A 12866-nucleotide genomic window follows, 5' to 3' on the forward strand; every position below is an offset into this window, starting at 1 on the left:
CTATTATGATTGATGATTTGATGTGGTGATAAATGAAAACTCTCCAAGCATAAAATACCAAATATCGTTATCTCCTGCATTGTGACATATATGTACTATTGCTCATATACAGTTATTGTAGTTTAGCCTTGGCTACTTGCTGATGTCTGAAGCTTGTAAATTTGTAATCAATTAAGTAAACTACAGCTTATTTTTGGTATCGGGTTATTAAGAAATGATTATGCATTTCCCACCACGCACCGGCACAAATTAGAGAGAAATCATCAATTTATCTGTAAATAAATAAAGTAGATGAGCTAGCTAAGCTAGGGAGCAACCAAATGTTCTTTCAGGTCGTGGAAAGGGCTCTTCAACATCGATATATGATATATCGTCCTTTAATTTGGCCTTGATTAAACAATCTCGCCGATTTATATTAATTAACATCGATCTTACATATACGCTAATTATTACGGAGATTAGTTGCATAGCCTGGCCCTAGCTTAGATAAATACACTGCACACTCGCTAATTAAATTAGCCCTTTCTTCTCTTTTATTGTAATTGTAAAGCCAGCCAGTTGGCACACGTGTGATGCTAATCATGATAAGCACCAAGCCCACCCCTCTTAATCATTTCTTCCATTCTTTACATCAACATTAACCTCTCACTTCATCATTAATCTCCCCCTTGATCATTTCTATTTTTAATTTATGGGTTATTACCATAATACGTACTCCAATACTATAAAAAGGTATTCGTATTACATCTTTAATTTTTAAAATTTTAAAAACTGTACGAGTAGAAGATTTTAATCATGTTCAACACAAATTTAGATATATCCGATCCATACATGTATTGCCGTATTGGTGTTGGACACGATATCTTGAATGTGTTGTATGTATTATAAGTTGGAGGGTGTTTCATCTTTGTAGTAGTCGTAAGTTTGAATATAATTAGTCATAGTGTATTATGATTATGAAGTTGAATATTAATATTAATGACATTAAAAATAAAAAGAGTACATGGGGATTGATAGCTTAAAGCGGCGTGATAGTGAGACATCCCGCTCGTGGGGTTGCATGCGAGAGTGACCCAAACAGAGAACCTGAATAAGAGGAAAAGGAAATTATAAAAAAAAAAAAAAAGATGTTGGTCGGATGGCCGCGGCTAGCTAGCAAGAGAGTGTGTGGGAGATGGGGACAAAACTATATCACCTACCAATCAAATGAGAGCGATGATCCCATACACTCATACATACATATATACATGGCGAACAAACACCTTTTTTTTAATAATAATAATAATAAAACTATTAGTGATAATAATAATAATAATAATAATTAATAATAATAATAATAATAATAAAACTATTAGTGATAATAATAATAATAATAATACACAAATTTTTAATATGTAGCTAGCTATCCACACCGTGCTATAAGGATTTTTAAATTTCAGTCAATATTACAGGGATTACTTCGTCAATGTTATATGGGTTACTCGATCAGTCTTGTTAAGAGGTTACTTTGTTAATTAATGTTATAGGAGTTACTTGATCAATATTACAAAGGTTGCTTCATCAGAGTGATAAGGGTTACTTGGTCATTATTACAAGTATTATTCTTCTTTTATTTACAATCGGGTCACATGATGTATTCCTCATAATAATAATAATAATAATTCTTTCAAAAAAAAAAAAAAAAAAATAATAATAATAATAGAGGAAGCTTGAAGTGAGCAAAGAAATTAAGCGAGCTAATCATTGCTCCTCTCTAATAAAAGTCCTTTTAAGAAGCTGCTCCTTTCACATTCCTTCGTAAGCTAGAATGACTACTTAAGTCCTCCTACTCCTTCCTATTAGCTTACTATATATTGTTACTAGTTATTATTTATTAACATATATACAAGCAAAGTGCTCAATTTGATTTGTGTGATCATATAGATCAACAAACTAAACTTAGTTAACTCTATTTTGATACCAGGCCGGTATATAAAGAAATTAAGTTATAGTAGGATCGGATTGGATATATCATATATGGCTTCTGAGAAGGTGGAGACAGTGGTAGCTGGGAACTATGTCGAAATGGAGAGAGAAGAAGGTCCGGAAGAGTCTTGTTCCATTAAGACCAAGCTTTCCAACTTTTTATGGCATGGTGGCTCTGTTTATGATGCATGGTTTAGCTGTTCTTCCAACCAGGTACCTATAATAATATATTTAGTTGTGTTATTAATTAACCCCATCAATTAATCATATATTACATACTAATTACTACTACTATACCACGCACTGCAGGTTGCACAAGTACTACTAACACTACCATACTCATTCTCACAACTCGGGATGTTATCTGGAATACTTTTCCAACTCTTCTACGGCTTCATGGGTAGCTGGACTGCTTACCTTATCAGTTTACTCTACGTCGAGTACAGAACCAGAAAAGAGAGAGAAAAAGTTGATTTTAGGAACCATGTTATTCAGGTTACTTTTTTTATATATATATATATATGTAACTAACTTTTGATCATTTCTAGCTCTTAGTGCTACCTAATTTGACATTATATCCAACATTATATCAAATGATTGAATTAATATAATGCAGTGGTTTGAAGTGCTTGATGGATTACTTGGGAAACATTGGAGAAATATTGGCCTATTCTTCAATTGCACTTTCCTTTTATTTGGATCTGTCATCCAGCTTATTGCTTGTGCTAGGTCAGTCTGCTTCTTGCTTTACTTTATCTACTGAATTTGATAAAAGTGAAACAATTATAAACTACTAATTATAAGATCATTGATAACATCATGATAATATGTTGTTATGATAAAAAATTATGTGCAGCAATATATACTACATAAATGATAGCCTGGACAAGAGAACATGGACATATATATTTGGTGCCTGCTGTGCGACGACAGTGTTCATACCATCTTTCCACAATTACAGAATATGGTCATTTCTAGGCCTTATCATGACTACATATACTGCCTGGTATCTCACTATTGCGTCTCTCCTCCATGGCCAGGTATTTATATTCTCAATTTTCTTAATTAAGGTTACATACTTCTTCTGCAGCTAGTGCTGCATATTGATTTGGCTGACCTGAATTTTATTATGTTCTGTTTTTGTTAAAATGATAATATAAGGTAGACGAAGTAAAACACTCTGGCCCGGCCAAGTTGGTTCTATACTTCACGGGTGCTACCAACATTCTCTACACTTTTGGTGGCCATGCGGTCACTGTGTAAGTTTTTATTACCAATTAATTGTTTTATCAACTTAGGAAGATGTTTGATTAATATGTAAATATTAACTAATAAACTACTGAATGCAGAGAAATAATGCATGCGATGTGGAAACCACAAAAGTTCAAGTTGATATATTTGTTGGCAACATTGTATGTGTTAACTCTGACCCTGCCATCAGCAAGTGCAGTGTATTGGGCATTCGGAGACATGCTTCTTGATCATTCCAATGCCTTCTCTTTACTTCCTAGGACTGGTTTTAGGGACACTGCTATTGTCCTCATGTTAATACATCAGGTTTGATCACATCAGATAGATCAGTAATACTATATGTTAAATTAGCTTTGGCATAACAACATACAATACAATTAAATAATGCATGTTGCTTGTGCAGTTCATAACATTCGGATTCGCTTGCACTCCTCTATATTTCGTGTGGGAGAAATTCTTAGGCGTGCATGAAACAAAGAGCATTATGAAGCGGTCATTGGCAAGGCTTCCGGTGGTGATCCCGATATGGTTTTTAGCCATTGTTTTCCCTTTCTTCGGACCAATCAATTCAACAGTTGGATCACTATTGGTTAGTTTCACTGTATATATAATTCCGGCCATGGCTCATATGATTACTTTTGCACCAGCAGCCGCTCGCGAGGTAAATCATTAAATACTTACTGAATGACTGTTATATATGCAGTTTATAATAAAGTATCAGTTAATTAATAAGTTAAATGGTGAATATTGAACAGAACGCAGTGGAGAGACCGCCATCATTCCTTGGAGGGTGGGCAGGAATGTACAGCATGAACATATTCGTAGTGGTGTGGGTGTTTGTGGTAGGGTTTGGGCTTGGTGGGTGGGCCAGCATGATGAATTTCATACAGCAAGTTAACACTTTTGGCCTTTTTGCCAAGTGCTATCAATGCCCTCCTCATAAGCCCAAGCTTTGAACTAATGCTTTTTTCTTTTTTCTTTTTTTTTTTTTTTTAATTTTTTTTCTAGGGAGCTAAGCAAAACCTGTTGATCATTATATACTCCGTACGTAATACATAGAGTGTGTAAAGTTTGCCTTTTTTTTTTTCCTTCTCTGATTTCAATGAGCAAGGTTGTTTAAACCTTTTTGTATTTCCGTGAGTTAATTGATAAGATATGTAAAACTTGGTTTTTCATGGAATTTTGCACTTCATATATTAACACTTTTTGGCGTGGATAGACCGGGTGTGTTTTGTGAACGTGAAATGATCATATTTTAAAGCAATTGTATACATAAATATTTTGTATATAGAGAGAATATCATACGCACCTACCCAAGAAAATACAAAGTGGATCCCAGTACTTTTATTCAAACCAATTATGTTTATTACTCATCTATTTTCTCCACTCTAATACATACTTGCAGCATTTTTTTATATAACGGTCTCCAATACACTCGTTTTACAATGACTAGGGATTTCAACGCGCGCGGTATAGCTAACCCTTTGAGAAGAATTATTATCAATGCTTTTTATGTCTTATGCCGATTTGTGTATAATATTTTATCAAAGCTATTTGCATATAAACGATAAATGTGTTGGATGTTGTGCAATGTTCTAAACTTTAATTGAGCTACTTTAAAATAACGCCCACATAAAGAAACAACATTTCGTTGTCCAGTGATTAATGTTGTTATGTAATTAAACCATAACCCCCATTAATATAGAAAATTATAAACTTTATTATTCCAATCCTCCTTTTAATTTCTGATTATCCCAATATTTTGAGGGGTATAATAGTCCTTACACTATTCATAACAGCAATTTCCAACTTTTTATAAGGTTGTTGGATGTTGTGCAATGTTCTAAACTTTAGTTGAGCTATTTTAAAATAACGCCCACATAAAGAAACAACATTTCGTTGTCCAGTGATTAATGTTGTTATGTAATTAAACCATAACCCCCATTAATATAGAAAATTATAAACTTTATTATTCCAATCCTCCTTTTAATTTCTGATTATCCCAATATTTTGAGGGGTATAATAGTCCTTACACTATTCATAAGAGCAATTTCCAACTTTTTATAAGGTAGGGATAGGTAGGGATGAATATCGATCTCTAATTGTACACCAATTAAAATTATAAATGTTAATACTTTGTAAATATACATTAAGATAAAGCTAATAAATATCATATGCAGTATTATCTTCTCTTGTATATTAATGAGAATTTATGATGATAATAATATATTGAACTTTAGCCTTTAAAAGACCTATAAAGTGAAAAGGTCAATTATTAATGAATTGAGAAAGTGTATATGGTGTATTTCGTATAAACTATGGTTGTGTTTGGTAAACAGCTTATTTGAGCAAAATTAGTTATTTGACCAATATTAGCTTATTGACTATTAAATAAGCTAATTCAAGGTGTTTGGTGGGAAACTTATTTAAAGAGCTTATTCCACTAAATAAGCTCTTCTTGAAAAAGCTCCTAGAGCTTTTTCAATTAGCTTATTCATTAATATATGGTGAAATGACACTTATACCCCCATTTAATTTAAAATCCTACCTAAACTACCTATCCCACAATTAGCTTATTGATCCTTTCACATACTCTAACAACTTTAAGCTATCAGCTATTTACCAAACACTTTTATAAAATCAACTAATAAAATAAGTTAGTCAAATCAATTAATACAATCAGCTAAATATCAGCTAACAAAATCAGTTTCATCTTTCAGCTTTAAGCTATCCACCAAACACGGCCTATGTAAGTTGAGATCAAGCTAAGGTATGTAAAAATTTTATGAAGTACTTATTAAAAATGCATATAATAATAATAATAATAGTGACTATATATATATGAATAAGTTAAGAACATGCATACGGTTGTTCTTTTACATAGAGCGGTGATATTGAAACTTATATGTACATTTTTTTGGATCTACTGTATTAGTTAGTATATGCTATATCAAACATCGAGAGCATATATATATATATATAACTTAACCCACGACAAAAATCGTAACTAAATAAATATTTAGCATCAGTACAATAAGTTATCCTGGATTAACAAATTAATTTAAAACAAGGGTGTGAAAAATATTATAGTTAGAGTACAGAAAATGATGCACAAAGTTGTCGAAATGTTGAATGATTTAAAAAGGCGTAGCAATCAAGGTAAGGTAAAGGAAGTCAGATGGAAATTGCGAGCAGCCATGTAACATGCAATGTTTGTGTGTGATTAAAAAAAAGAATTGAAGAAGAAAAAACTAACGCAAAAATCCAAGTGATTTTACCTAAACTTTATGGCCTATATATACAGTGCAGACATACGGTTATGGTGGTCCTTTGATTTAGTTCCATTTATAGCAACTTCATACATACCTTACCACTTACCCTCCTTCTCCTTGTCTATTCCTACTTTGTGTTTTTATCTCCTGGATTTTGCTCTAACGACAAACTTTATTTTACACTAACTAACTTTGAATGACTTTTCTATCTTCTTTATTTTCTATATTAAGATTTTTCATTTTTTAAAATATGAAATTACGTACAAGTATTTTCAGATAATCCTATGATAGTCATTCTTGCTTTAGAATGACTACCATTATACCGTATTAATTTTTTTAAAATCCAAAACTATATATATATATATATATATATATATATATATATATATATATATATATATATATATATATATATATATATATATATATATATATATATATATATATATATATATATATATATATATATATATCATTTCAAATAGTAACCAAGCTTATAAATTGCATGTTGAAATACTAGTTGATGATGATTAACTGACCGAAGGAGATGATATTGTGGAAAACACATAGAGGTATATATACAGTTAATTTTTGCCTTGTTACAAACAAATACAAATTACTTGATATGCTTAATATCTAACTAATTTGATAGTCTTTATACAACTTTTATTGGTATAAGTAAGATTTCATCTCACAGTTAAATGGTCATATATGAAGTAAACCATCATTGATTTTGCATATTATTATACGTACATATTATTATACTATATAAGTTTAGTCATCCACTCATCCTTTCTTTTATTTCTTTTTTAGAGTACGACAATTATTACTTCGTACCAATTTTTATGGCTAATACTCAATAAAATCAGATCAAATAAAACTTGTAGCAACATCCATCGATCTTCACATTGCACATACATATGTGTGAATCTACATTGGTGATTGCGAAAAAGGAAATGGAGCTTTAAAGACTTAATTAGGACAACACGTACAATGACTTTAAAAGACGCGAGAAAAAGCCATTTTATCCACCCTTGCTTATGGCTAGTAATCTCCCATAGATATCGATCTTACGATCCTATCATTATACTTTTTTCAATCAAGATGAGATGACACTTTGAATTCATAGATAGATCGATGCCAGAAAAAACATGTGAGAGAAATCAAAAGAAATCTGAATAAAAAGAAAGCAACCCCATCAGGATAAAGAAAACGGATCTAAAGCAAACTATATTAGGTTCGTTTGACATGGAGTAATTATTGATGCAGAAATGTCAGCATTCTATCAACTTCATCAATAATAAGTGGAAAGCAAACTTTTTACTAAGGGTCTGTTCTCTTCAGCTTGTTTTCAGTTCAGTTTAATTCAATTCAGTTCTTAATTTCCTTCTCTCATAAAATATTCAGTTTAATTCAGACTCCGATCAGTTCAGCTTCAATCATTTCAGTTCAGTTCAGCTCAGCTCAATAAATCAAAACAAGTCGTAAGTACTTTTATTTTACAAGTAAGGAGTACTAATTTTCTTTAGCGGAAAGTCAAATTACACCGAGTAACAAGTATATTTCATCAATTCATGATTCATAACATATACCACTTTGACATGTATTTTAAGAAAAATATTAAATTAGATATGCGGATAAATTAATCAATTTGTTTACTTTTTCTAAGTATAAAAAATAGAGTAAGTATATGCAGAGTATTCTACTCACTGCCTTTTTTTTGATAAGTGGTCATAAATGATGGTAAGGAAAATGAATTTGTATGTAAATTTGTAAAGAGAATCAAGGTTAATTCTCATGGTAATGCTAACTCTCCTCAATTTACCATAATTTCTGTAATAATAAATTTCATTCCCACCTAATACCTCCTCCCAAATGGTTATTGATGGTAATGAAAAAATATAAACAATACACATCCTTGAAGATGACGTCGCATTACCACCAATTATTACGGGCTACCAAAATGGGCATAGTAGTACTTTGTACATATCTAGAAATAAACTTAGCTTGAAATTAATCATATTATCACCGTTGAGTCGTTGACATATCAACGTATCATTACGTACATAAGCTAAATTGTGAATGTTACACCTTCCTTCCATAAACAAGTGAAGTGTCATTGTCAACGTAAAAAAGAGCTTAGCTTTATTAAATTTGTGACAGGGCAGACCACTTTCAAGTGTTCGATTATCATATGTCTTCATCTGATGGTAATGCATTAAGCTTTGATGCTTTTTACTGATTGTCACATTCCATGTCCATTAAATTCATTTTTAATCACTTAAAAAATAAAACAAGCTTATACAACATAAAAATAAATAAATAATACTTGGCACAAATTAGGTAGTTTGATAACGCTACAATAATGCAATATAATTAATTGTAACTTGGATTAGTTATATAGGAAGATATATGCACGAAAATTAGTTCATCAAGTGGTAAAAATATAAATAAATCAATAATTTTTTAATTAAAAATAGACTCTAGATATATTGATTAATTAGGAAAATAATGGTTTCAACTCTTTCAAAAAAAAAATAATGGTTTCAACCGTAACATGGCAAATCAGGAATACCGCAATACAACCCATACTGAATTAGTGAATTGTTGCTACTAGTAGTCTAATAGAGTAGAAGATAAAGTGAATTTGAAAATTTTAAGGTTCAATGCATAACTATAAGAAAATATGGGCTTAATAGTTAATAACACTGGCCCAGCATTAGATGGATATATGGGGTCGTTTGGTTGACAAGGGAAATAACTTCCCATAGGAATTGACAAATTATGGGAATTAACTTCCCACATTAGAAATCCCATGAATTGTTGAAAGTTGTTTGTTATTCATGGAGGAATTTGCAAATCATGGGAATTTCAAGTTACCAAGGGGGTACTTGGTAATTTAATTCCCATGTTTTGTGGGAATTGGAAATTCCCATGAATTTGAAATTCCCACATTTTTTATGTTTTTTGGTCAACCAAACAAAACCTCAATATCCAAATTCCCATGAATTTCTATTTCCCCCATTTCTTTTGTGCAACCAAACGACCCCATATGTTTATAGAGATGAAGCAAGTTATGGGCAACTTGAAGATTAGATTTTAGACTCGAATATAGTATAAGTAGTTTTGTACTCGTGCGATGTCAGGTTGTTTATTGAATTTTAATATAAATTTCTAATCTATATATCAAATTTTAAAATATATCATTGATAAAAAATTAGTTAGGAATTGATGTGCTTTTGTGTCGATTTGATATTTAGTAGGCATGTAGTGACGAATAATAATGTTGGTGGAAATGTTCGATTTAATACATTAAAAAAATAGCAAAAAATAAATTAAATAAAATAAATTTTCAAAATCCGTTGGGTTGACCCGAACCCAAAACTTTGGGCAATGGTTGAACATTTCTTGACTCATAACCTGAAGTGACCCAATTCGAGATGACTCATGACTTGACTCCAATTGACGATAAAATTCTATCAGATTGTGAAGTATATTATTTTAACCGATTAGTATATATTATAAATGGATGTTTTACGCTTTGAACTACTTCCTTCGCTCCAAAAAATATTATGATATACAAAAATAAATTATATGATTAATTTTGAGAATTATAATCTAATAATTTTTTTTGAATAAAATTATAATTCAATTTGCACATCTGAAATATTGGTATTTTATCGAAAATAAAACTCTAAACTAACAATTTTATCCTCAAATTCTATATATCCAAATAGAATTCCAAACTAACTTTTTTATCTTATGAAGTTTATTTAAATCTATCCAATGTGGCGTGACACTTGACGAAAAGTTGGAACGCCAAGTGTCGCTGCCTTATAACCTGACTAAAAGTTTAGCTTTATATAGTAGTTATATGATATGAACATTTTGTTACCAAACTGAATCAGGTACTCAGGCCTAACCATGAACATTATTGTGGGCGAAATTTAGCCATGAAGTTCGCACCAATTGATTAACATACATTGGGTTCAAACAATGAAGACCGTTACTCCCAACAAACATTGTTCTGATTTCCAGGGAATTTTTCACATGATATCTTAGTCATCTACCGTATTAGGGAAAAAAAAAAAAGAAAACTAACACAACAAAGCCGACTAAAAATACATGAAATATAGCTCAAACACACAAGCACAACATGATGTCACATACTCACATACTCTTAACAATTTTGGCACGTGTATAACTAGTGGCTGGACTATCCCCAACCCCAAGGCACAAGGAATTCAAAGTCTGATTTTAGATATCTAATACTTGTATCTTAAAACATGATTGCTTTACGTAATTTTTCACTTACAACATTGTCTGAACATCATGTATTTGACTCTCTTACTCTTTAGAATATCATGATCACTTCAAGTGCCTATCTACAAATTAAAATACGGACTATATATATGCAGTATCATTCAAAAATATATACCAATCAGAATATTGTTACAAATGATGGATTAAAAGACCATAAGAATATGTACTACTGTAGAATAAAACAAGGCGCAGAAGTGGAAGAAGACGAGACCCATTTAACCTATACAGTTATTACAGTCTGCAAATATATATGCAGTACGAGTAGCATATTGTTGAAGAAAAAGAGATCAACTGGGACAATCCCTGGCAAAATGACCTTCCTCTCCGCAGTTGAAGCAGTCCACTCTCCCTTTCCTCCCAGCACCACGGCCACGGCCACGACCACGGCCACGAGAGCCATCAGATCCCCGACCCCCTCCAGGCTCAGCATTATGAGCAGGAGCAGCATAGCAATCCCTAGCAAAATGGCCCATTCTGGCACAGTTATAACACTCCACAACACCAGTGCGGCGGCGTCTTCCTAGAGGGACCACGTCGATAGCTCTGGTTCTGCCATCTTCCAGCTGAAAGTCAACCCGTTGACCGTCGTAAAGAGTACGAAATCCGTCGAATCGGATGGAAGTCTGGTGGACGAAGAGATCTTCCAATTGGGAAGTTGTATCGCTGATGTCGGGGGTAATGAACCCGAACCCTTTCCAGCCATTGAACCACTTAACCGTTCCTCTAAACCTCTTGCTTCCCTCGTCTGCCATTCTTTCTTTCTTTCTTTCTAACTTATTAACAAATGGTTGCTATTCATTCTCTAGCTTTGTACACTGATTAACTAATTATATTAGTGGACTTATTATTATGTGAGATCATGATTGAGACACCTCTCTTGACGCTGAGTGGAAGGACGAGCCCATGAATTGATCACACAATCAGATATTTAGATTCGATATCCCCTTAATTAGCTATACTCTCAATCAATAATGCTTATCATATTTTTGTGTCTTTTAGTCTATATTAATTATAGAGCCTCAAACAAATAACATACTACAAGTAGTAGTCTACTTACCACGTACCATGTAATATGTTGAGACTAGAATAATCTAATGGACATTTATCTATATCCTTTTATGACTCTTATATTGATATAATTATGATTCCTAAATCAATAACAATGTTTGGAGTAACGAGCTCAGTGAAGTGTTGTTATCTACCCTCCTTACTCGAGGCAAATTAAAGCTAGCCACTTGATCAATTGGATTACGATTTTCTAGATAGCCACATCGTCAATGCATGTTAGCATCACCATCCTATTCCTTACTTTTCAAATACATACAGTAAATATGTATCAGTGGCTCCTAAAAAATTCAAATTAGGACCATAAATCTTAGTGGTTGCAAAAATTCATAGGAAGTACTTTTACAATTTTCAGTGGTGGCAAAATTCATATAAATCTTCTTTCAAAAAAAAAAAAAATTCATATAAATCTTAGCGGTGGCAAAATTCAAATATTATTAGTGATGTCAAAATTAGACTTTTGTATGTCAATCCTTCAACATGGTCCCTTTTTTTTTTTTTTTTTTTGGTGTGAACTTAAAATTTGAACTAAAATTGTCTAAACTGATAAAATAAATAAGATAAAACAAACACATCCTTAATATAAACACAAAGTCTTATATGTGGCTAGCCACGGCCATGTGGTCAGCCATTATAGGGCTTACTTCGCTAGTATAATGGGGGCTACTTGGTTAGTGTTAAAGGGGTTACTTTGTCATTGTTATAGAGTTACTCGCTCAGTGTTATAGGGGTTACTCGGTCGGTATTATAAGAGTTACTTAATCAATGTTATAGGGGTTACTTTAAGTGACCACACGCTGCGGCCGGCCACACACAAGACGGACTGTAATATAAAAATTGGTTACAATATAAAATTCTTAATTCCCAACATGTAAATTGAAGAATATTCTCTTTGTTCATTATAATTGACATATTTTAACTTTTTTCACTGTTCATTTAATTACTTTAATTATAACTTTTAAATTATGGAGTATGTGAAAACAACTTTTG

The 12866-nt window shown here is 32.0% G+C and overlaps 2 protein-coding genes across 2 annotated transcripts; one reads left to right on the plus strand and one right to left on the minus strand.

Moving 5' to 3' along the window:
- Positions 1-1833: 1833 nt before the first annotated feature.
- LOC145585912 (auxin transporter-like protein 3) lies at positions 1834-4396 on the plus strand. Its single transcript, XM_081642618.1, has 8 exons — positions 1834-2178; positions 2275-2460; positions 2582-2694; positions 2822-3005; positions 3127-3224; positions 3315-3522; positions 3620-3877; positions 3972-4396. The coding sequence occupies exons 1-8, from the start codon at positions 2017-2019 to the stop codon at positions 4170-4172; spliced, it is 1410 nt and encodes a 469-aa protein (XP_081498744.1). The 5' UTR covers positions 1834-2016; the 3' UTR covers positions 4173-4396.
- A 6702-nt stretch (positions 4397-11098) lies between these two features.
- On the minus strand, positions 11099-11563 carry LOC145584549 (cold shock protein 2-like). The gene has a single exon (XM_081641362.1). It carries the CDS (start codon positions 11561-11563, stop codon positions 11099-11101), a length of 465 nt encoding a protein of 154 aa, XP_081497488.1.
- Positions 11564-12866: the final 1303 nt, after the last annotated feature.

Source organism: Chenopodium album, chromosome 16 (assembly GCF_948465745.1).
Source record: "Chenopodium album chromosome 16, dcCheAlbu1.1, whole genome shotgun sequence".
Lineage (NCBI taxonomy): Eukaryota > Viridiplantae > Streptophyta > Magnoliopsida > Caryophyllales > Amaranthaceae > Chenopodium > Chenopodium album.

Coding starts and splice junctions, on each gene's coding strand:
- LOC145585912 (XM_081642618.1), top strand. CDS start 2,017: ATGGCTTCTGAGAAGGTGGAGACAGTGGTAGCTGGGAACTATGTCGAA. Junction 3,006..3,126: donor CGTCTCTCCTCCATGGCCAG/GTATTTATATTC, acceptor TGATAATATAAG/GTAGACGAAGTAAAACACTC. Junction 3,878..3,971: donor CACCAGCAGCCGCTCGCGAG/GTAAATCATTAA, acceptor AATATTGAACAG/AACGCAGTGGAGAGACCGCC.
- LOC145584549 (XM_081641362.1), bottom strand. CDS start 11,563: ATGGCAGACGAGGGAAGCAAGAGGTTTAGAGGAACGGTTAAGTGGTTC.